The 25,802-nt window shown below is 41.4% G+C and overlaps 1 protein-coding gene across 8 annotated transcripts; it reads right to left on the bottom strand.

Moving 5' to 3' along the window:
- Positions 1-1,351: 1,351 nt before the first annotated feature.
- Positions 1,352-25,455, bottom strand: TDRKH (tudor and KH domain containing). 8 transcript variants are annotated; one of them, XM_067036302.1, is made up of 15 exons: positions 25,356-25,428; positions 15,314-15,363; positions 9,004-9,140; positions 7,797-7,903; positions 6,996-7,185; positions 6,137-6,276; positions 5,708-6,029; positions 4,326-4,486; positions 3,965-4,137; positions 3,659-3,723; positions 3,229-3,404; positions 2,896-2,997; positions 2,542-2,638; positions 2,250-2,337; positions 1,352-2,068 (listed from the first exon to the last, which is right to left on the bottom strand). In XM_067036302.1, exons 3-14 carry the CDS (start codon positions 9,125-9,127, stop codon positions 2,285-2,287), a joined length of 1,710 nt encoding a protein of 569 aa, XP_066892403.1. In that variant the 5' UTR covers positions 9,128-9,140; positions 15,314-15,363; positions 25,356-25,428; the 3' UTR covers positions 1,352-2,068; positions 2,250-2,284. The 8 variants fall into 8 exon arrangements, with proteins under 8 accessions (XP_066892403.1, XP_066892377.1, XP_058897740.1 ...); XM_067036276.1 differs by having other exon boundaries at positions 3,229-3,380; positions 25,356-25,413; XM_059041757.2 differs by lacking the exon at positions 15,314-15,363 and having other exon boundaries at positions 3,229-3,380; positions 25,356-25,455.
- Positions 25,456-25,802: the final 347 nt, after the last annotated feature.

A 25,802-nucleotide genomic window follows, 5' to 3' on the forward strand; every position in this document is an offset into this window, starting at 1 on the left:
TTTTGCCTTCCCTCATTTATTCTAACCATCTGAGCACCTGCCAGGAGCAAAACCAAGCACTAGGGAATTCAGGAAGACTTAAGCCTTACTGGGAGACTTTCATCCATATATTTTGGTTCAAATTGGAGACAAGTGCTATTTCCTTCTCTTTGATGTGGAGGATCAGAGAAGGTACATGGTTCCTGTGGCATTGGCTCAAGGGGAGGAGCATCCCAGGAAGCAGGAAAAGTAGAGTTATATTGGAATAGGGAACCCATCAGAATGCAATGTAAACTGACAAAGCTTAAAGGCCACATTAAAGGAACAGGCTTTCACACACAGTAACAAACTACAGTTAAGAATGAAACACTACTCATTTTCCAGAGCAAGAAGTCCTATGAATGATTTCTATCAGGGGACCTCTCAAGAGTAGAGGCTGATAACAAGGTCCTACTGATAGCACACGGAACTATATTCAATATCTTGTGATAAACCATAATGGCAAAGAATATATAAAAAAAGAATGTCTATATGTGTATAACTGAGTCACTGCTGTACAGCAGAGATTGGCACAACAGTGTAAATCAACTACACTTCAATTAAAAAAATAAATATTCAAAAAAAAAAAAAAGGCGTAAAGGCTGAGGAAACTGGGGACTAACTGGCCTCACGACCCTGTTGTACAGCAGCTCCAATTCCAGGGCCGAGCCTGCTTCACTGAGTGAGTGCAGCCAAGGTCTGAAATGTCATATCAATGGCGGTCCTTCACTGATTCCTGTGGGACTACTCAAGAGATGCTCCTTCACTGAAGCCTTTCTGCTACTTGGTACTGAGACTTTTCTAAGACAATAAAATTTGAAAATTGTGTCTATGGGAAAATATAGTTGCCATGTGTATAGGGGTGGACGTCACTAATTCCTAGATTTAAAAAATCCTGCATATGATAGCCTTATATACTAGTTTTAAGTCTTGTACTTTACCTTGCTGATCTTTAAAAAAAAAAAAAGTTCACTTGCCATCATTCTACCACCCACATTACTTTCAAATACCTTCACAGTTCTCACTGGATCCTCAAAATACTGTCAGAAATGGAGACATACTATAAGGAAACAGGCCCCATAAGTTCACAGCAAAGATCTATCCCTAGAACCCATGTTTCTAGAATCCTAATCTACTCCTTTTAAGTGGGGTCTTAGTGAATGATTAATTCTGAAGTTGCTTTACGGCAAGAATATGATCTGTGCACGAGAGGGACAGATGTTTCATAGACGGGCCCTTCTGTGTGAGGTGTTTGGCAATTTTCACTAGATTTCACTTCACAAGATACCCATAGACTTGTTTCCACCTTGTGATTCAACAAGCATTTAGTTTTAAATAATTTTCTTGAGAACTTTATTCAGCAAAGGAGCCCCAAATGATTTGAACAGCTACATAAGTTCTCTCTATGGCTGTGTGTGTATACATATACCAGCAATTTAGAATATCTCCTGAGTTAGGTAACTCCTTGTCTACTTGTATTTTAACCAAAGTTTACTGGGAAATAGTTGGAGCACTGTTTCAAAAACCTCGTCTCCAATAACATATCAGCAGTTGAGGCTGGGAGGCAGTATTCTCTTCCCACTTCCCAAGACTTTTCAATATAATTATGCTGAATTTTGCCTTTGCCTCCTGACTCAACTGTAGTCTTTGAGTTCACCACTCAAAAAACTCTCCGTAACCAGTCACCTGATGAGGTGAGTCAGGAGTCTGTAGAATCATCATTTTCAATAACCAAACCCTGGCTGTTTCCCAGCCTCCAGAGGACACAGCCGAGCAGTAGTGTGCTCTGAGTGGCTGAGGGGAGCTAGCTGGACCCCGAGCAGGCTGGAAGTAGCGCAGCAGGACTCAAACGCTGGAAGGGGCACAGGGGTGGTGGGGGAGTAGGGGCGTGTGTCTATCTCCCTCCACCTCTCATACTTTCTGGTAGTCCAGTGGAAGGAGCAAATGCATTTGGTCCACAGCAAGCCAGATCGTGTATATAATGAAGGAAGAACTGCACTGATCTCTATCACAGGCTCCTCTCTCCAGGCACCAAATCTTATGCCAAATCCTGCCAAAGACACAAACACACAAAGACACAAAAAGCTTGAAAGGGCTCAGTCTGAAAGTAAAGCTGCAGGAAAGCAGCTGCAGAGAAGTAGTAGTAAGATGGGCTATGGGGAACAGGCAAGGCCCCTGTTGTCACCCTCATTACTTTCCTGTTGCTACAGACAGATGATAGCTCTACTTACCGCAAAGCGGATGGCTGAGGCAACTGAAGGTGACTTCAGAGTAAGTAGTCATCTTCAAGGTTATCATCACCAGACACAGAGGCAGCTTCTATTTAGCGGAAATGAGGATAAAGTTAGATACTGCCCTAATTTAGCAGGCACTGCCACTGAGGCTCAGGGAAAAAAATGGGCTTCTTGGTGCTTGATGACCACCTTGGTTAAGAGGTAAGTCTTAACAACCTCCCTAGTTGGAGAGGCTGACTAAGAAATGGTAACTTCCAGAGATGCTCTAGGGAGCAAATGCTGTTTGTACCTAATAAACTGAGGCAGGACAGGGTATTTGCCATCTCTCCAGGGCTCTTCTTGGTCTCAGTGACCGTGCTGCGGAGAGAGACATCTGTTTCTGTGGCCTGAAGGGATGAAAACAAGAGAAAAAGGAAGAATGTGTTTGGCTGGTGGGAAAGGAGAAGTCGCCCCATCATTTTGCTCACAGAATCTGGTTTGGCTGCTGAGGCACACAAGGTCTCCTTTGATCAACTAGTGGAGCAACTCAGAGTCCTTAAGAGAACGCTCTACAAATTGTCATGCATCACTAGAAGGCCTCGTGTCTCAAGGCACCAGATTTGCCCCAAAGCAGCACCCTGAGTGACTACAATGGCTCACTCACCACATCGTGCAACATTACTGGGACAGCTCTGTTTTCTTCCATGTCTTCAGGAAGCTCAATTGCGTATCCTTTACGAACTAATTCTAACCCAATATCAAGTTTCTGAGAAGAAAGATGAAAAGGGAATGATGTTCTCTCTGAAGGAAGGGCAAATCGGAGGAAATAAGGCAGAAGAGCTATGATTGATACTTAAAAAAATTCCTTTGGTGGTTCAGTAAGCAGGATCTTATGAGTTAGGAATATCATCAAATAAGGGTTTCTGGGAGAGAAAAAGTAAATGAGGCTATAAATACACTGAAGAGACAGTGAGCAACGTGTGAACCCCAGTCTTACCTTCCCATTGCTAGTATCGTATAAGTGGATCTTGGGCCAAGTTGAGATCCCAGACTGGATGTAGCTAGAGATCTTGGCCACCAGGGGCTTCCAATCAGCACAGTGAGTGAGTCTGTCAAACTCATCCAAAGCTTCCTCTTCCCATTGTTCACCTCGTAAAAAATCATAGAGAGAGCCTAAGAAGAGGTCAGTGCTGACAGGGGTGGGATTATGTCCTGGAAGAAAACTGGAACTACCTTTGTCTACTTCAAAAGGCACCTATGTCTGACTGCCAGGCAAGTCTCTGACCATTGCTTTCTAGCACTGGTGATGAAAAGGCATCTGAGCCCCCGGAACTCAAAAAGCCTGGGAATGTGAGACTCCCTCCCATGTGCTCTATGAAAGTTATTCTATATGGAGGCAAAGTCAATAGGTAATAGGACTAATTTACCTGAGGGGGCTATCCGTGCTAGACTACACTCTATTGCTTGAAATGGAAGGCTTAGGAAGTCACTCCTAAAGTGAAAGAAATTGGAATTAGAATCCTAGTGCCCAAAGGGCCTTCTTATATTCCTGGCTTCTAGACAGCAGTTAACCCAGCAGAAGATGATAATCATCTGATCACTGTAAAGAGGTTCTCTTCCAATGCCCTCTGGTGATAAATGCCAACAGCTCACCACCCTATGGCCAGGACTGAGTCAGTAAGTGACACTCCAGCCTGACTCCAGCCTGACTCCAGCCTGGCCCCCACACTGACCTGAGCACTCTGAGGTCCCTCAGTGGGCAATCTCCATTATCTCCAAAGTCAACAAAGTAGAGGTCCAGGTTCCCATTCTCCAAGGTGCCAAGAACCCGGGCTCGATACCAGGAACCATTTGTAGGTAAAGGTGCTGCGACAATGTCTCCTACATGCACAGTCAAGTCTTCAGGCTACACAAGGGGATGAGGAGGCAGGAGAGGGCAGAGTTACGAAGGGGTAGGCTAAAAAATAAACAGTGGATACCAGAAGGAAGGAAGAACAAGCCACTGCTCCACAGAAAAGGGAAGAGAATATGTTACAATGAAAAAGATATGCCCCCTTTCCATCAAACCCCTGCCCTGTCCCGATGGCAACTCACCAGACTATTTTCATAGTGCTGGGTCATCTCACTGACAAGCTTATCCAGTTGCAGGCTGCGGGAGCCAATGATTTGGATCCAGAAGTGGTTAGGATGTTCAGAGGCAGAGACATAGACTTCTAGGAATTCATCAGCATGGAAACTGAAGTCTGGACTGGGGACTAACCACAGGGATAAGCAAGTTAAGCTGCAGAATCATTATTACCTAATATGGTGACCATTATTAGAATCATCTCTGGTTGAAATGGGAAGACTGCATCAGGGGGGTGAGAGGTACAAATACCAAGTGGCTATTACCATTTAAAAATGGCTAGAGCATCGGGGCTTCCCTGGTGGTGCAGTGGTTAAGAATCCGCCTGCCAATGCAGGGGACACAGGTTCGAGCCCTGGTCTGGGAAGATCTCACATGCCGCAGAGCAACTAAGTCTGTGTGCCACAACTACTGAAGCCCGTACACCTAGAGCCTGTGCTCCGCAACAAGAGAAGCCACTGCAATGGGAAGCCCACGCACTGCAATGAAGAGTAGCTCCAGCTCACTGCAACTAGAGAAAGCCCGAATGCAGCAACGAAGACCCAACACAGCCAAAAATAAAAATAAAATAAAATAAATTTATTTTAAAAAATAATAATAAAAAAATAAAAATGTCTAGAGGGACAACTGGATGCATCATACAAGAACATCCTGAGGAAAAATGCTAAGCTATGTTCTGTTCCTTTCTATGTATCTGAGTAATAAGAGCTTGGTCACATTCTTAGTCATCTGCTATGTATTCAAATCAGCCACCAGTTATAATGAAGGGAAATCCTCATATGCTAGCTGCAGCATGGACCAGGGAGAACATACATGGACAGATGTGGGCCTGTTCCAGATCCCTTTCTACCACTGACTCATTAAGTGACCCTGGACAAGTCTATGAATCTCTTAGGGGCCCTGGTCTTCCCTGCCCACCCCAGTACCTATACATAGAAGAAAAAGTCCACAGCCTTTTTATTCTTCTTGAATGGTGTAGATTTTTTAAAACAGTAATGATTCAGGAAAAAAACTGGACTCAGTATTTTACTTATTTAAATAAATAGGTTTGGAGAAAGAATACCATGTAATTCAATTATCTGATGTATTACTCACAGACTAGTTTCCTGTGAACTAGCATATTTCTATATTGTTTTCTATAATTATTAGAGGGTTTGTATTCAGAAAAAAAGTATTTGTGCTTAGTACTAATCCCAAGTAAAATATTGCCAGAAAGTCCTATCTGTGATTAAAGACTTGTAAGTGTAGTCGAGAAAATATAAATTTTTATTTTTTTGGTTCCTATTTTGGGTTATCTAAGCCACTTTTTCTATCTTCCATATGGCTCATGGGTTCCCTCTTTCTTACATACTTTCAAACATGGATGTCTCTGGTCTGGTCTGGGCTCCAAACTGCTGAAAGTTGTCATCATTAGGTTTCTCGCAGGAACGCTCTTCTGGTCCTACAAGAGACGTGTTGCCATGTCCTTTGCAGGGAGGAACTGCCAGAGGTGCAGCCTGCTCCAAGCTAGTGCCAGTGTTTTTCCATAAAGCTGGCTCTCCAGACCCAGCTGGCTCTGTCACTTCCTCTCTTCTTACGCTGATTGGCTGCTTCCGTGGGACTCTCGTTTCTGCAGAATGAGCAATTCTCTTCCTAAGTTCTTCATCTTCTGAAACTTTCTCCAGTATCAAATGCTGTGGAAAATAAGACAAGGGATGATATCTACGTGGCCAGATATTGACCTGGGATGGAGTAAAGTGTTCTCACTCTTAGATACAATTCAAATCTATCAGCTACTTGCCTTAGCTGCTGCCACTTCCTTCTGTGTTCCTGAGATTTTTATAAGTCTTGATAGTAGCAATATCCCCTCTGATTCTTTGTCACAGGTTATTTTGGCTCCCGAGGCCTTACAGATAGAACGAATTGTCTCGCCGCCTCTCCCTGTGTTTAATAATACATAAAAATCTGTCCTTCCCTCCTCGATAACTTTAACTACTAGAGACACCACTGTTTTGTACATACTAGGAGCGGAGAGTCAGTTCTCATTTTCAAACTAAACAAAATGGAAGGTAGTAAATGGAAAGCAGGAGCTACCGAAATCTGTACTATACTAAGGGGGATACTGGATTATTTGCTCTATCCATTTTATTTAAATTCTACACATTGGCTAGGTTAATGTGGTCATGTCACTTGCTTTTTTGGCCACTCGGCATACTTTACATCCCCACTTCATTAGAAGATACCCTACACGGTGTGTGAAACACTGGACCAGGGACAGGACATTTCTCTGCCTCTACCAGCAGCGTAAGGAATGCTCCAGGGGAAGGCATAATAGGTATTTTCTAGAGCACTGTCTTGAAAGATTTGGGATAAAATGAGCATCCTTAGCTTCCCTTTAAAAATCTGAGGTAAATACATTTACCTGAACCCTTCTGGAACCTATTTGTAAGGTTCAGATCATACAACTTCTTGAGGTAATGAGTTTTGCTTTACCACTGCTTTTACTTCTGTAAAAACGTAAAGCTCTGGTCTCAATGTCCCTGCCTTTTTTTCTCAGCAAGGTGAAGCAGAAGTAGGTCAGGAGAAACCCTTGGGAAGGTGTGAAAGAAAGGTGAAGGTAAACAAAAAAGGAAACAGCAAAGGAAGCTGTCCAGTGGTACCTATGATTCTGCCCAGAGATCTCTTCGGAACTGAGAGCTGCTCAGACACTGGGGTACTCTCAGTCAGGATCTGATGAATTGCTGCTTTGGCCTTGCACACCTGAACAGGAAAACCACTGATAAGCAGCACCCGCTCATCTCCTCCATCCTCCATGTCCACATCGATCCGAGCACCTGTCTGTTTTCGTAGCTGCAGAGAAAAGGATATGTGGTAGTACGCTCTGGACAAGCTCTCATCTGGGTCAGCGAAGGAGACTCTAAACCTAATCCTGGTGGTAGATGGAACTGGACATAGTAATCAGTGAAATCAGGGTGCTATAAGCAGTCCTCAATTACGTGTACTTATGAAGGAGATTAGAGACAGAGGTAACCCCAAATAGCAGTTAATCCAAAACAGTTTTTCTGTGTTTAGAACACTCTTTCTCCCTAATTTGGATTAGAGAATCAATTATTTTATTTTATTGACATTCCAACTGAACAACAGGAGATGGTAGAAAGAATCAGGGAGCAATTAATTAGTTACTGTCAATTAATGAGAGTTCATAATTTCATAGTAGAAAGGAATGATTCAAGCTATACCAGGCTGAGAATCATCCAATTAAAAATCCCCATTTCAAGTTAAGTCACCCACTCTCTAGGGAGAAGTACTCATCTCTAGAAGGAAAATAGCAGTTAGCTAAAAAGTTCCTGTATTTTTTCTGTTTAAAATATAAATAGTGTGAGTGGGTTTTATGGAATGGGGGCAGAGGAGGGAAAGCAGAATCAATCCCTGGGAAAGTCGTTGCCTGCTCACACAGGTACCTGTTTAATATTAGCTCCTTGCCGGCCAATGATGAACTTCACAGCTTCCTGGGGGACTCGCATCTCTATCTCGATGTCATCCTTCCCAACAAATGTCAGCCGCTCTTCTGCATAGATCATCAGGTCATACTTAGATAATACCCAAAGCTACTACCTGCCCTCCCCTAAATCTAGCTATCAAAGAGATGTGGATGCAAGAGATAAACTGAGGATCTGAATGGGAATTAAAAGGTCCTGAAAGACCGGAAGATGGGCATTCTCTCTGGGCTACTGTTTTCATATGCTAAAATGGGAAAAGTCATTTGGTTCTGCAAGGAAGGGGTGATGGATTTTGGGCAAACTACTTCTCCCAAGACACAACTCCTGGAGAAGAGTGAAGGCTAGAAGTTGCTTGAGGAGCCCAGTAGGCTCAGAATTTCTCTTGTTTGTATGTAAATCATTTCTCTAGGTCCTACTCCCTAGGTCCAACCTGTGGGAAAACTGGACCAGACAGCTAGCCTTCTAACAATAGAAGGAAAATATAAACAAGTGTATGGGTATAAAAAAAGGAGAAAGAAAGAACCCATTGTAGTGTTGGTGTTGCTGAAGGGAAGAGATCAAAAGAATTATAAAATGAGTTCTTTATTTCACAGACTAGCTTCACATTAACATAGAAAAGAAAAAACTTTGTTTCAAAGATCCCTCACAGGGACTTCCCTGGTGGTGCAGTGGTTAAGAATCCACCTGCCAATGCAGGGGATGCGGGTTTGAGCCCTGGTCCGGGAAGATCCCACACGCTGCAGAGCAACTAAGCCCATGTGTCACAACTACTGAGCCTGAGCTCTAGAGCCCGTGAGCCACAACTACTGGAGCCCACACACCTAGAGCCCATGCTCTGCAACAAGAGAAGCCACCGCAATGAGAAGCCCACGCACCTAGAGCCCATGCTCTGCAATAAGAGAAGCCACTGCAATGAGAAGCCCGTGCACCACAACGAAGAGTAGCCCCCGCTTGCCGCAACTAGAGAAAGCCCGCATGCAGCAACGAAGACCCAATGCAGCCAAAAATAAAAAACAATTGAATTTAAAAAAAAAAAAAGATCCCTCAGAGAAAGCCAATTACATCCCAACAAATGATACCCAGTCTGGAAGGAAAGTTTTCATTTCAATTTAACAAGGCCAGAACATAGTTTAAACATTTCCATATGTATAGCCATGGATTCACATACCTCTGCTTTCCCTATATCTGCGGTATAAGATATAGGCAACCACTACACCGGCTGGGATCCCGAGGCCCAGTGCTATTTTCTGAATAGTGGACAAACTTGTCCAAGAAGTCCGTTCAGTGGACATTTTCTGCTGCCTCCTAAAATAAGCAAATGAAGGAAAAGGAGTTTTCACACAACTTTTATGACAGGTAGAGAATGGGAACACATTACAATATTAAGAAGAATATTACTGCCTAATTTCCCATTTCAAGAGCTTGAGCAGTCTCAAAGTCTACTTCATGTGAAAGTCTCAGTATTTTTTTTAAAAAAGTTAGCTAAGGGACACATATACATACAACTAAATAGAAGGTTACTTCTCCCTCCCCAATTCCCCCAAAGAGAACTATACACTGATCAGTTTTAAAAGACAAAGGAACAAAAAATTAAATGAATCAAATATTTTAAAAAATTTAGTTTTCATATCAAACTATTTTAAATTCCTTATATGTGCACTTCTATACCTCCTGGTCTTTCCTGAAGCTGTTGTCTCTGCAAGGAATGGCTTTCCAGGCCTAGTTTCAAGCTTTGCTACTTCTACTTTTCTTTCTTGGAAGTGTGGTCTATTTACTATCTGTACTCTGTATTTCTACTTACTCTTCATCTAACAGTGAAATGGGGTTCTCTCCTGTTCCTTCATCAAAACTACAACTTCCCAGGTAATCAACCTAGATGGCACATATAAGCCTTAACTAATCTTACCTCTGTGCCCTCTTTCCCATGGTTTTTACTGTTTACCTGGAGGAGTCTTCTGAGTTTTGAGCTTGTCTTCCAGTGGCCTCTATCCATTGCTATTGTCAGTCTGCTCTCTTTGGGCAATTTTATCTATACTTGAAGCTTGAACTACTACCTATATGCTAATGACCCCAATATTGTACCTGAATTGATTCAGAAGCTCATCAAATCTCATTTAGACCACTGCAATGGCCTTCTTGCTATTAGTCTCTCTCTGACACTCTATCTTCATTTTGCTGCCTAGCATATATATTTTTAAAATTTATTTATTTAATTTATTTATTTTTGGCTGTGTTGGGTCTTCGTTGCTGTGCATGGGCTCTCTCTAGTTGCAGTGAGCGGGGACCACTCCTTGTTGTGGTGAGCGGGCCTCCCATCGCGGTGGCCTCTTCTGTTGCAGAGCATGGGCTCTAGGCGCAAAGGCTTCAGTAGTTGTGGCACACGGGCTTCAGTAGTTGTGGCGTGTGGGCTCAGTAGTTTTGGCTCGCGGGCTCTAGAGTGCAGGCTCAGCAGTTGTGGCACACAGGCCTTGTTGCTCCGTGGCATGTGGGATCCTCCTGGACCAGGGCTCGAACCAGTGTCCCCTGCATTGGCAGGCGGATTCTCAACCACTGCGCCACCATGGGAGCCCCGCCTAGCATATTTCAATATGTCCCTCACTCTATTTCCTTATTCCATGTACTTTCTCACCCTCCCAATTATTTCATACCACCTCTTCTCAAACCTCTAGTGCTTCCTTCTCCATCCTCCCTCTCAACTGATGTCTTTGCTTCCTATTTCACTAAGAAAGTAAAGCATTCAGAGAAAATATTAACAAACTTCCAAACTGACCCACCTACCTCCATCTGTGCCTAAATATTCTATCTTCTTTCCTGTGGCCATTGATGAACTATCTCTGCTCCATATAAATGTTGCTCTCCTTCCTTATCCTGCATCATTAATGTTTTCCTCTCTACTGAATCTTTTTATCAGCAGACAAACATGCTATTATTTCTCCTTTCTTAAAGAAAATCCTTTCTCAATTCCACTTACTCCTCTAAATACTACTCATTTCTTCCCTTCCTTTTACAAGAAAACTCAGAGTGTCAATACTTCTGTGTTCAATTTCTCTTCTTGAATCCACTCTTAACTGCTCTTGTCAAGGTCACCAGTGACTTGGACTTGCTGAATCCAATGATCAATTCTCAGTCCTCCCTTTACCCCCGACCCCTCCCAGGGTCTGGCACAGCTGGTGACTCCCTCTTCTCTAACACTTTCTTCCCTTGGCTTCACATCACTCTTTCCTGGTTTTCCTTCTCCCTTTCTGGCTGCTCCATCAGTCTGCTTTGCTCGTTCCTGTTCCTTTTTCTTACCTCTAAACACTGGAGTGCCCCAGGGCTCTGTCCTTTGCCCTCTTTGTTCTACCTCACTTCTCTGGGGATTTCATCAAGTCTCAGTCAGTCTTGGCTTTAAACCTCATCTATATGCTGATTTAATCCCCAAATTCACAGATCTAGTTAGGACCATTCCCATGAACTCCAGGTCTGTATATCCATCTGCCTATGAGATGTCTCCATTTCATGTTTAATAGGCATCTCAAACTAAACAGGTGCAACACCTAGCTCCTGATCTCACCCTCTTCCTGTAGTCTTCGCCATCTCAGTTAATGGCAACTCCATTCTTTCAGCTCCTCAGGCTAAAAATATTACTCTTCTTCCCCTCAAACAGCACATCCATCCTGTCAGCAAATCCTATTTGTTCTACCTTCAAATTATCCAGAATCTGACCACTTTTTAACCTCTCCACTGCTATGACCACCATCTGCTCTAAACCACCATTATCTCTTGTCTAGATTATTGCAACTGCTTCTTAATTATGTCCCTGCTTTTGCCATTGTCCAGTTTATTCCCAACACAACAGCTGGAGTAAGTCAAATAATGCTACTCATCTGCTCAAATCCTTCCACAGTTTTCCATTTCACTATAATTAAAAGTCAGTCATTATAATAACCTGGAAGGTGTTCATTTTGTCTCCCCATTAGAAAGTTAACTCCCCAAAGGCAGGAATTTTGTTTTGTTTTGTTCCTCAGTACTTAGCACATAGTAGCCACTCAATAAATATTTGGTCAATAATAATTTGTTGAATGAATACACATCCTCTTATTCTTCAGCAACTCTCCTGCCTACATGTAAGCTCAGTGGCATGAAAGGTTCTTTATAATCTAATCTCTGCCTACCATCTTCACAGCCTTATATTCTAAACCTACCCTCACGAGGGGAACAGGATGTACCCTCTTAAGTATCCTCACTCTGACACATGTCACTTCCGTCTTCACAGTCTTACTCCCTAGCCCATCAATACACTTAAAACCATTCTGTTTTTCACTTTAATAAATCACATGTGATGAAATAAAATTGCATATTCTAAGGCAAGTCAAGGATAATTTAAACATAAAAAATTTTCTCTGCCCTTTGGCCTCCTCTCTCTACTGTGCATTGTGTATCTGCACCATGCATTGACCAAACCTCCCCACTGGCAAAAATACCTGCCCAACCATAAAGCGTAACATTCTTGGGGAGCTAGACTCGGAAGCAGCACACATTTGATCCACCACACTGTCCCCATAACACTGTTCAGATCATATCTCATATCTGAATTAGGTTACCAAATTAATAATGGGAAATCATGCCTCAAAGGCCAAACAGCTCCTGCACAGACAGACAGCCAGCCACCTATGGGTATACCAGCTGGGTTTATGTATGCCTGCAAGTACTTAACTGGAAATTAGAGGAAACCCCACCCTGAAATGGCCAAGATTGGGTTTTCTTTTTGCATTCCAAAACTGATTTTTTTGGATTGCAGTTAAAGCTGGCAGTCTCCTGGATGTCTGCCTGCAGGATCTACTGGAAACAGTGGTAAGAGTTTCTCCTTTACAAATTAGGTTAGCAGGGAGAAATATTTGTATAGGGCTAGCTTTTTTAATCCTTTGGATCCTCTGAATTGGAAAAACTTCCAAATTGTTAAAATTTTAGAGAGCTCTCATCTTCAACTATTGTACGCATTTTAATTGATATGCAGAAGCCCCCCAAAGCTCCAAAATTTCAAAACAGTCCCATTGAAAGAATTGTTGTAGAAGGCTAATGAAAGAGTAATGGTACCTAAAACTTTAACTGCTGCTCCCCTCTATCCTCCTTTGAGTACTCATTCTAGTAATCCTCTATCTGAATTGCCTTTCTACTCTGAAGACACTATTAAACGGTTACTTTTAGAAATGGGACCACCTGAGGAATGTAAGTTGGTGCAGCCACTATGGAAAACAGTATGGAGGTTCCTCAGAAAAATAAAAATAGAATTACCATATGATCCAGCAATCCCACTCCTGGGCATGTACCTGGACAAAACTATAATTCAAAAAGATACATGCATTCCTATGTTCATAGCAGCACTATTCACAATAGCCAAGACATGGAAATAACCTAAATGTCCGTCGACAGATGAATGGATAAAGAAGATATGGTACATATATACAATGGAATACTACTCAGCCATAAAAAAGAAATAACGCCATCTGCAGCAACATGGACAGACTGAGAGATTATCATACTAAGTGAAGTAAGTCAGAAACACAAATACCATATGATATCACTTATATGTGGAATCTAAAATACGGCACAAATGAACCTATCTACAAAACAGAAACAGACTCACAGACATAGAGATCAGACTCACAGTTGCCCAGGAGACAGAGGGAGGGAAAGGGATGGGCTGGGAATTTGGGGCTGGTAGATGCAAACTATTACATTTAGAATGGATGAACAATATCTCCTGGGATAAACCATAATGGAAAAGAATGTTAAAAAAAAGAATATATATGTGTAAAATTGAGTCACTTTGCTGTACAGTAGAGATAGGCACAACATTGTAAATCAACTGTACTTCAATTAAAAAAAAAGAAAGAGAAAGAGAAATGGGACCATCTGAGGCTGTAGGCCATAGTTAAAGAATTTCTTAAACCCAGGAAGGATCCTCAAAATTGTTTGTAAATGGATTAGCAAGATGGGAGGCCAAACTGGTCTGACTAAACTGACCACAGCTGATATTCAGAGCCTGATAGGAATTTTACTGGTGGGGGGGTCCTTGTCCCCTAATCTAAATGAGGGAACATAAAATTCCAACAGTGAGTGGGTATGTCAGTCCTTTCACTAAGGTGGTCACCCAATTCTTTGAGGAGTTAAAAACAACTGTCCTTGTTTTAAAATTCTACTCTTTACAGGACCAGAGATGTGGCTCCAGAACCAATACAAAACCCACCAAACCTTTCACCACTCCCCAACCTCACCTATTAAGATGCTCGTAAGTATTTTTTAAATTAATTAATTAATTATTTATTTATTTTTGACTGCATTCGGTCTTCATTGCTGTGCATGGGCTTTCTCTAGTTGCGGCAAGTGGGGGCTACTCTTTGTTGTGGTGCACGGGCTTCTCATTGCTGTGGCTTCTCTTGTTGCGGGACACAGGCTCTAGGCGCATGAGCTTCAGTAGTTGTGGCTTGAGGGCTTCAATAGTTGTGGCTTATGGGATCTAGAGCGCAGGCTCAGTAGCTGTGGCGCACAGGCTTAGTTGCTCCGTGGCATTTTGGATCTTCCCGGACCAGGGCTCGAACCTGTGTCCCCTGCACTGGCAGGTGGATTCTTAACCACTGCACCACCAGGGAAGTCCCAAGGCTTGTAAGTATTGAAAAACAAAAATCTAGCCTTTAAGGAACAAAGTCCTCCTAGGAGGAACTTGCCTTTCTCCTCCTATGCCTTTGAGATGCAAATATTCTATTTGATTTTCTCCAGGAACTCTTATCTGGACCATCTTTTTTTTTTTCTTCTTTTTTTGGTCGGGCTGCTGTGGCTTGTGGGATCTTAGTTCCCTGACCAGGGATCGAATGGGGTCCCCTGCAATGGAAGCGCAGACCACCAGGGAATTCCCCAGACCATCTTTTTAAAACACAAATTTCACACAAATCAAAACTGTAATGATGTACTACCTCACATTGTGCAGAATGGCCATCATTAAAAAGTCTAAAGGGTGTTGGGGAGACAAGATGGTGGAACAAAGGGACTTGAGCTTACCTCATCTCACAAAAACACCAAAATCGCAACTAACCGCTGAACAACCATCTACAAAAAGATTCAAACCTACCAAAAAGATATTCTACATCCAAAGACAAAGAAGAAGCTACAATAAGATGGTAGAATGGATGCTTTCGTGATATAATCAAATCCCATACCCACCAGGTGGGCAACCCACAAACTGGAAAATAATTATATCGCAGAGGTTCTCCCACAGGAGTGAGAGTTCTGAGCCCCATGTCAGGCTCTCCAGCCTGTGGGCCTGGCATCAAGAGGAGGAGCCCCTAGTGCATTTGGCTACGTCAGTGGGGCTTGAGTGCAGGAGCTCCACAGGACTGGGGGAAACACAGACAACACTCTAGGAGGGCACACACAAGGTTTCACATGCACTGGGACCCAGGGCAAAGCAGTGACTCCATAGGAGTCTGGGCCAGACCTACCTGTGGGTCTTGGAGGGTCTCCTGGGGAGGCAGAGGTTGGCTGTGGCTGACTGCGGGGGCAAGGACACTGTTGGCAGAGGCCCCAGTGAATATTCATCATTGTGAAGTCTACCAGAGGTCACCATTTTGGCATTGAAACCTGGCCCCATCCAATAGCCTGCAGGCTCCAGTGCTAGGACGCCTCAGGCCAAACAACTAACAGGATGGGAGCACAGACCCACCCATCAGCAGATAGGCTGCCTGAAGTTGTCCTGATCCCACAGTCACATCTAAACACACTCCTTGACATGGCCCTGCCCACCAGAGGGACAAGACCCAGCTCCACCCACCAGTGGGCAGGCACCAGTCCCTCCCACCAGGAAGCCTGCACAAGCCCCTGGACCAACCTCACCCACCGGGGGACAGACACCAGAAGCAAGAGGAGCTATAATCCTGCAGCCTGAGGAATGGAGGCCACAAACACAGAAAGTTAGACAAAAAGAGTAATGATAGTAAAGATGATCCACAATCTTGGAAAAAGAATGGAGGCAGAGACCAAGAAGATACATAAAACGTTTAACCAAGGGCTAGAAAATTTAAAGAACGAACAGAGATGAACAATCATTGAAATGAAAAATACACTAGAAGGAATCAATAGCAGAATAAATGAGGCAGAAGAATGAATAAGTGAGCTGGAAGACAGATGGGTGGAAATCACTGCCACAGAACAGAAAAAAGAAAAAAAGTGAAAAGAAATGAGGACAGTCTAAGAGACCTCTGGGACAACGTTAAATGCACCAACATTGACATTACAGGGGTCCCAGGAGGAGAAAAAAGAGAGAAAGGGCCTGAGAAAACATTTGAAGAGATAATAACCAAAAACTTCCCTAACATGGGAAAGGAAACACACAAGTCCAGGAAGCATAGAGAGTCCCATATAGGACAAACCCAAGGAGGAACACACCAAGATACATAGTAACCAGACTGACAAAAATTAAAGACAAAGAGAAAATATTAAAACCAACAAGAGAAAAGCAACAAATAACATACAAGGGAATCCCCATAAGGTTATCAGCTGATTTTCAGCAGAAACCCTGCAGGCCAGAAGGGAGTGGCACAATATATTTAATGTGATGAAAGGAAAAACCTACAACCAAGAATACTCCACCCAGCAAGGCTCTTTTCAGATTTGGAGAAATCAAAAGCTAACAGAATTCAGCACCACCAAACCAGCTTTACAACAAATGCTAAAGGAACTTCTCTAGGCGGAGAAGAAAAGGCCACAACTAGAAACAAGAAAATTATGAATGGGAAAGCTCACTGGTAAAGGCAAACATACAGTAAATGTAGGAAATCATCCACACACAAATATGATACCAAAACCAGCAATTGTGAGAAGACAAAAGTACAAAAGCAGGATATTGGAAATGCATTTGAAATTAAGAGACCAGCAACTTAAAACAATCTTGTGTGTGTGTGTGTGTGTATATATATATATATATATATATACATATATATATATATATATATATAGACTGCTATATCAAAATCTTATGGTAACCACAAACCAATAATCTACAATAGACATACACACACACAAAAGAAAGCAGTCCAAACACAACACTAATGATAGTCATCAAATTACAAGAGAGGAGAACAAAAGAGGAAAGATAGAAAAAAGACCTACAAAAACAAATCCAAAACAATTAACAAAATGGCAATAAGAACAAACATATCAATAATTACTTTAAATGTAAATGGATGAAATGCTCCAACCAAAAGACATAGACTGGCTGAATAGATACAAAAACAAGACCCGTATCTGTGCTGTCTATAACAGACCCACTTCAGATCTCGGGACACGTACAGACTGAAAGTGAGGTGATGAAAAAGGGTATTCCATGCAAATGGAAATCAAAAGAAAGCTGGAGTAGCCAATATGCATATCAGACAAAACAGACTTTAAAATAAAGACTTACAAGGGACAAAGAAGGACAGTACATAATGATCAAGGGATCAATCCAAGGAGAAGATATAACAATTGTAAATATATATGCACCCAACATAAGAGCCCCTCAATATATGAAGCAAATGCTAAAAGCCATAAAAGGAGAAATCGACAGGAATACTATAATAGCAGAGGACTTTAACAACACACTTATATCAATAGACAGATCATCCAGACAGAAAATCAATAAGGAAAGACAGGCCTTAAATGATACATTAGATCAGATGAACTTAATTGATATTTATAGAACATTCCATCTAAACGCAGCAGAATACACATTCTTCTCAAGTGTACATGGAACATTCTCCAGGATAGATCACATACTGGGCCACAAAGCAAGCCCCAGTAAATTTAAGAAAATTGAAATCATATCAAGTATCTTTTCCAACCACAACAATCACAACGCTATGAGATTAGAAATCAGCTACAAGAAAAAAAACTGTAAATAACAAACAAGTAGAGGCTAAACAATATGTTACTAAACAACCAATGGGTCACTGAAGAAATCAAAGAGGTAACCAAAAAATACCTAGAGACAAATGAAAATGAAAACATGATGCTCCAAAATCTATGGGACACAGCAAGAGCAGTTCTAAGACAGAAGTTTATAGCAATACAATCCTACCTCAGGAAACAAGAAAAATCTCACTCAACCTAACCTTATACCTAGCAACTAGAGAAAGAAGAACAAACAAAACCCAAAGTTAGTAGAAGGAAAGAAATCATAAATATCAGGGCAGAAATAAATGAAAGAGAGATGAACAGCAGAAAAGATCAATGAAACTAAAAGCTGGTTCTTTGAGAAGATAAACAAAATTGGTAAACCATTAGCCAGACTCATCAAGAAAAAAAGGAAGAAGACTCAAATCAATACAATTAGAAATGAAAAAGGAGAAGTAACAACTGACATTGCAGAAATACAAAGATTAGGAGAGATTACTACAAGCAACTCTATGCCAATAAAACGGACAACCTGGAAGAAATGGACAAATTCTTAGAAATGCACAACCTGCCGAGACTGAACCAGGAAGAAACAGAAAATATGGACAGACCAATCACAAGCACTGAAATAGAAACTGTGATTAAAAACCTTCCAACAAACAAAAGTCCAGGACCAGATGGCTTCACAGGCGAATTCTATCAAACATTTAGAGAAGAGCTAACACCTATCCTTCTCAAACTCTTCCAACAGATAGCAGAGGGAGGAACACTCCCAAACTCATTCTATGAGGCCAACATCACCCTGATACCAAAACCAGACAAAGACGTCACAAAGAAAGAAAACTACAGGCCAATATCACTGATGAACATAGATGCAAAAATCCTCAACCAAATACTAGCAAACAGAAGCCAACAGCACATTAAAAGGATCATACACCATGATCAAGTGGGGTTTGTTCCAGAAATGCAAGGATTCTTCACTATATGCAAATCAATCAACATGATACACTACATCAACAAACTGAAAGAGAAAAACCATATGATCATCTCAATAGACACAGAGAAAGCTTTTGACAAAATTCAACACCCATTTATGATAAAAAAACCCTGCAGAAAGTAGGCATAGAGGGAACTTTCCTCAACATAATAAAGGCCATATATGACAAACCCACAGCCAAAATTGTCCTCAATGGTGAAAAACTGAAACCATTTCCATTAAGATCAGGAACAAGACAAGGCTGCCCACTCTCACCACTCTTATTCAACATAGTTTTGGAAGTTCTAGCAACAGCAATCAGAGAAGAAAAAGAAATAAAAGGAATCCAAATTGGAAAAAAAGTAAAGCTGTCACTGTTTGCAGATGACATGATACTATACACAAAGAATCCTAAAGATGCAACCAGAAAACTACTAGAGCTAATCAATGAATTTGGTAAAGTAGCAGGATACAAAATTAATGCACAGAAATCTCTGGCATTCTTATACACTGATGATGAAAAATCTGAGAGTGAAATTAAGAAAACACTCCCATTTACCACTGCAACAAAAAGAATAAAATATCTATGAATAAACCTACCTAAGGAGACAAAAGACCTGTATGCAGAAAATTATAAGAAACTGATGAAAGAAATTAAAGATGATACAAATAGATGGAGAGATATACCATGTTCCTGGATTGGAAGAATCAACATTGTGAAAATGACTCTACTATCTAAAGCAATCTACAGATTCAATGCAATCCCTATCAAACTACCACTGGCATTTTTCACAGAACTAGAACAAAAATTTCACAATTTGTATGGAAACACAAAAGACTCTGAATAGCCAAAGCAATCTTGAGAACAAAAAATGGAGCTGGGGCTTCCTTGGTGGCGCAGTGGTTGAGAATCCACCTGCCGATGCAGGGGATACGGGTTCGTGCCCCGGTCCGGGAAGATCCCACATGCCGCGGAGCGGCTGGGCCCGTGAGCCATGGCCGCTGAGCCTGTGCGTCCGGAGCCTGTGCTCTGCAACGGGAGAGGCCACAACAGTGAGAGGCCCGCGTACCACAAAAAAAAAAAAAAAAAAAAAAATGGAGCTGGAGGAATCAGGCTCCCTGACTTCAGACTATACTACAAAGCTACAGTAATCAAGAGAGTATGGTACTGGCACAAAAACAGAAATATAGATCAATGGAACAGGATAGAAAGCCCAGAGATAAACCCACGCACATATGGTCACGCTCCTTATCTTTGATAAAGGAGGCAAGAATATACAGTGGAGAAAAGACAGCCTCTTCAATAAGTGGTGCTGGGAAAACTGGACAGCTACATGTAAAAGAATGAAATTAGAACACCCCCTAACACCATACACAAAAATAAACTCAGAATGGGTTAAAGACCTACATGTAAGGCCAGACACTATCAAACTCTTAGAGGAAAACATAGGCAGAACACTCTACGACATAAATCACAGCAAGATCCTTTTTGACCCACCTCCTAGAGAAATGGAAATAAAAACAAAAATTAACAAATGGGACCTAATGAAACTTAAAAGCTTTTGCACAGCAAAGGATACCATAAACAAGACCAAAAGACAACCCTCAGAATGGGAGAAAATATTTGCAAATGAAGCAACTGACAAAGGATTAATTTCCAAAATTTATAAGCAACTCATGTAGCTCAATAACAAAAAAACAAACAACCCAATCCAAAAATGGGCAGAAGACCTAAATAGACATTTCTCCAAAGAAGATATACAGATTGCCAACAAACACATGAAAGAATGCTCAACATCATTAATCATTAGAGAAATGCAAATCAAAACTACAATGAGATATCATCTCACACCAGTTAGAATGGCTATCATCAAAAAATCTAGAAACAATAAATGCTGGAGAGGGTGTGGAGAAAAGGGAACACTCCTGCACTGTTGGTGGGAATGCAAATTGATACAGCCACTATGGAGAACAGTATGGGGGTTCCTTAAAAAACTACAAACAGAACTACCATACCACCCAGCAATCCCACTACTGGGCATATACCCTGAGAAAACCATAATTCAAAAAGAGTCATGTACCAAAATGTTCATTGCAGCCCTATTTACAACAGCCAGAACATGGAAGCAACCTAAGTGTCCATCAACAGATGAATGGATAAAGAAGATGTGGCACATATGTACAATGGAATATTACTCAGCCATAAAAAGAAACGAAATTGAGTTATTTGTAGTGAGGTGGATGGACCTGGAGTCTGTCATACAGAGTGAAGTAAGTCAGAAGGAGAAAAACAACTACTGTATGCTAACACATATATATGGAAACTAAGAAAATAAAAAGTCATGAAGAGCCTAGGGGTATGAGGAGAATAAAACACAGACCTACTAGAGCATGGACTTGAGGATATGGGGAGGGGGAAGGGTAAGCTGTGACGAAGTGAGAGAGTGGCATGGACATATACACACTACCAAACGTAGGGTGGATAGCTAGTGGGAAGCGGCCGCATGGCACAGGGAGATCAGCTAGGTGGTTTGTGACCACCTAGAGGAGTGGGATAGGGAGGGTGGGAGGGAGGGAGGTAGATGCAAGAGGGAAGAGATATGGGAACATATGTATATGTATAACTGATTCACTTTGTTGTAAAGCAGAAACTAACACACCATTGTAAAGCAGTTATACTCCAATAAAGATGTTAAAAAAAATGTGGTACATATATACAGTGGAATACTACTCAGCCATAAAAAGTATGAAGTAATGCCATTTGCAGCAACATAGGTGGACCTAGAGATCATCATACTAAGTAAAGTAAGTCAGAAAGAGAAAGACAAATAACATACGATGTCACTTATATGTGGAATCTAAAATATGACACACATGAGCTTATGTACAAAACAGAAATAGACTCAGCCTTCGAAAACAAACTTATGATTACCAAAGGGGAAAGCAGGTAGTAGAGGGATAAATTGGGAGTTTGGGATTAGCAGATACAAGCTACTATACATAAAGTAGATAAACAAGGTCCTACTGTATAGCACAGGGAACTATATTCAATATCCTGTAATAAACCATAATGGAAAATATGAAAAAAGAATATGTGTACATATGTATAGCTGAATCACTTTGCTGTACACCAGAAACTAACACAACATTGTAAATCAACTATACTTCAATTTAAAAAAAAAAGATAAAATGCATGTTTCAGGAAGGGTGTAGGTAATTTGGAACTTGACTTGTCAATGACAAAATCTTAAGTGTGTCTCCATAAGTATTAGTAAAAAGGTTTAGCTATCTAAACAGGTGACTTTGATTTGTTCCATGTGCCAGAAACCCAATTTGAATCCAATAGCTTGTTACTGATGGGTTTAATATTTTTGTCCCTGATTCATGGTTGAAATTTTGGAATGAAAACTATGGAGTGTCTGTTTCTATGTATCTATGTGTGTTGTAGATGTGTTGTATTGACAAAATTAATTTGTACAAGAATTCTATTTAACTGGCTTAAAGAAAATTAAGCACTTATATAAATACTTAGAAATATAAAAGAAACTGGCAGGAAGGAATTTCAGATTCACATGATCTTGTAAGCAGATAGGGTAAGAGGTCCCTGGGTATGGTTTTCTTGACAGCAGAGAAGCCATTTTTGGCCCAAGTCATTATGTCATCCAAGCCTGGCCACAATGCTTGTCATTGAATAGGTCTCAGTAATTAATGATTTTAAGGGAACAAAAGAATGCAGAAACAATGACTTATCAGGCAAGAGAAGTAATGATGGCAAAGATAATATATCAGTTGTAAAGACTCCTGGTTCTGTTTCAGTAGTAAAGATTAGCCTGAAGCACTGAACCACCAGATCAACTGGCACCTAAGGGATGATGATGTTGACTTTTTCTGACCCTCCCGACTTTAATCAACTAAAGCTTGGACTCTCAACCACCCAAACCCCTTCATGAATATGCATGCACCCTTACTTAAAACTTCCCCTATTTTGCTATTTGGGGAGACACTGCTTTAGAAAAGATCCTCAGTGTTCTCCTCACTTGCTGCAAGAAATAACTCCTTCCTTCTCCTGATCTTTGGCTTGGTTGTGTTTTTTTGCTTGACAGCCACCAAGAGGTGAACCCAGTTTTCTGGTCACAATCTGGGAAATATTTAGTATTGAATTAATATCAGGTATTAAAATTAGCTTAAGCTTGTTGGTTTAATTAACAATATATACCTTTAGAATCATCAACATTAAGTATAATACCTTTATTGTACCTAGGTTTACTGGAAATCAAACTAGATCTTATTATATCTGTTGCAAAGTTTGCTGGTAAGAAAATAACTTGATATGATGAAACTTTTAAGTAAATAAAATAGAGATAAATGAGATAAGAACTTTTAGGTAAACTCTTTAGGAATAATTATGTTTGGGAATGTCTATTTAAAATACTCTCTAGATTTCGATAATTTGAAACTTCAGAGTTTTGTTAAATTAAGTTAAATGATGTAAGTCTACTGAATAGATAACTCCCAAATAAAATGAGATACTGAAGCATTAGTTACTGAACACAGACTTCCTTTTACAAAGAAACTAAAGATATTTGAAACTATTTAATATGTTTGGTGCCACACTAAGACACTTACTATAAAAAAGCACGTGTTTTCTAGAAACCATAAATACTATGTATAAGCTTGCTAATCTACAGAATGCTAATGTAAAAGACAGTTAATAATTGCTTACTTCTTAGTTTTCATTAAAACTTACAGTTTTAAGAGCTGAGATTTCTAATTAATATGCATAATTTAAGCTACTAGAATAAGCGAAACATCTCAGTATACAAGGAAAGAGGAGTGTTTTCAGGAAAATGAAGGTATGAGGAATGGAAATACATTTCTGTATTTGCCTTTGAGATCTTTGTCACTTTGATTCAGTGAATAAGTATTGTTCCACAGTGACCTATGATCCTACTTGACCAAGTGTTTTAAACCTTTTTGATATTTCTGACAAACTTCGCAAAGATCAAATTCTAAAGAAAGTTCGTTTGACCTCTAGCTAACTTTGAGGTTTTCCAAAGCGTGCGAGGAACACCTCAAAATGTTTTTCTCTCCATCTCAGAGAGAGGATAGAATGACCCTAGTATGACCCACTATACTGAGTTGGGTTTCATTGCTACTGGTTTCCACAGTACACCAACCATCCCTTCATAACACATGCATTGCTTGTAATTCTTGATTAATGGCTATGTCTGTAGTGAGAATGAATTAAAGGCAGCAACAGCAGGTGTAGGGAGACCAATTCAGAGGCTAGTCCAGGTGTCAGTGATAGAGATGGAAACAAGTAGACAGATGGTTCAGAGAGTTTTCAAAGGTAGAACACACAAGACCCAGCAATTGATTTATGGAAAGGTTAGAGGGTGAGCCAAGGAGCTGGCTACCAGGTTTCTCATTTGAGTAGATGGTAGCATTTGAGATAGAATATTGATGATTTGGTGGTGGAGGGAGTGTGGTTGGCAGGAAGATGAATGTCCGTGACAAGGATGAATTTATCGGGTGACTTCTATTTGAACGAAAATCTAAATTTTACTAACACCTCTTCAAATATTACATATGAAGTCTGTGCTAATTTTGTTATCAGCTGATGTCTCACAGAAAATCTACTTGATTAATATTAATCAAGTATAGTTTTGTTTTCAAACAATATCCTTTCATATTGTTGTTTCTCTTAAGAAAAATAAAAGTGGGAAATATGATGGAAATGGGAATAACTGTATAGTACCAAATGCTAGCTTGTTTGATTTTATTACTGCAAATTGAATGTGAAGAGGAGACTAGAACTTAAGAGCATAGCTCCTAGGGGAAACCAGGTAAAGAGGAGACATGTGGGTCATTTCAAGGTTGAGAAATATGGCTAGACAACGCTTTTCAGAAAAAGCTAACTTTGAAGTTTCCTGACATTTGTATTAAATAGTTGCTAACAACTATCTGATATGCATTTCAAAACACAAAGTGAGCTCCATGGGGGCAAGGATCTATCACTCCAGTATCTCCTAACAACCAGAACTTACAAAGTACCTAAAATATGGTGATCGGCTTGTTGAACTGAAGCAGTTCATTCAATTTTCTCATCCTGGCTACATTTATTTTTAGAGGAGTGTGTGAAAGAAGCCTCCACCCATTTCTCGCAAGCTAAGGAAAGACTAGTTTTGACACGGGAGTCTTGAGCCAAAACCCACGATTCTATCTGTATTAAGAACTAAAGAGGGAAGTTGGAAAAACAAACAAACCCCTCTTACTCTGATGACTGTAAATAGTCATCCTATCAGAGATAATCAAAGAAAAAGCTGTGTTAAAGGCAAACTGATAAACTGATGGTGATTGGCTTGGGGCAAATCCTCCCACACTGGTGCAAGGGTCCGTCGTGGCTATCCTGGGACGAGCGCATTTCCCCTGGATACGGTTACCAGCCTCGGGGTGGGAGAAAGCTTTCCCCACACCCTCGCCTCGTCCGGGGGCGCATCCCTTCCCTAAGCCCCACATTTCCGCCTCCTTGTTTCCACTGGCGCCCCTGGCCCAGCCTCCCCCACCCCCCAAACCTCCGCTCCCGGTCCCCGCCTTTACTGCTCCTCGAGTCAGCCGTAGCGCGCTCCGCCTCACACCTCAAGCCGGAGGCCGTTGTCTCCCCTCACTCGCACAGCCACTCGGAACCCCGCGGCCCTAGCTTCAGCTGCCACTTCCCCGCCCCCGCAGCCCGCCCGCACCAATCAATGCCCGGTTCGCAGCCCGACCAATCAGTCTTCCCCCCCATAACCAATCCTCGCGGGGGCTACCCCTGAGCGACGGCGCTGCTTGGTGCTGGTACCCAATTACCCGGATGGAATTCAAAGCCGGCCCACCAGGTCAGCCAATAGGCTCCAAGGGAAAGCCGACATCGTTAATTGAGATTGCACCTGCTGAGTATTAAACAGCCAATTAGAGGCTCCCGGAGTACTCCCTGCCAATCTCTAGGCCAATTACTGCGGAGGCTTCCACCTCCTAAGCCTGTGGGGGAAAATCGCGCTTCCAAGGTGCGACGGGGTGGCATCACTCAGTCGCATCACCGTTCG

The sequence above is a fragment of the Kogia breviceps genome, chromosome 1, assembly GCF_026419965.1.
Source record: "Kogia breviceps isolate mKogBre1 chromosome 1, mKogBre1 haplotype 1, whole genome shotgun sequence".
In the NCBI taxonomy this organism is placed as follows: Eukaryota; Metazoa; Chordata; class Mammalia; order Artiodactyla; family Physeteridae; genus Kogia; species Kogia breviceps.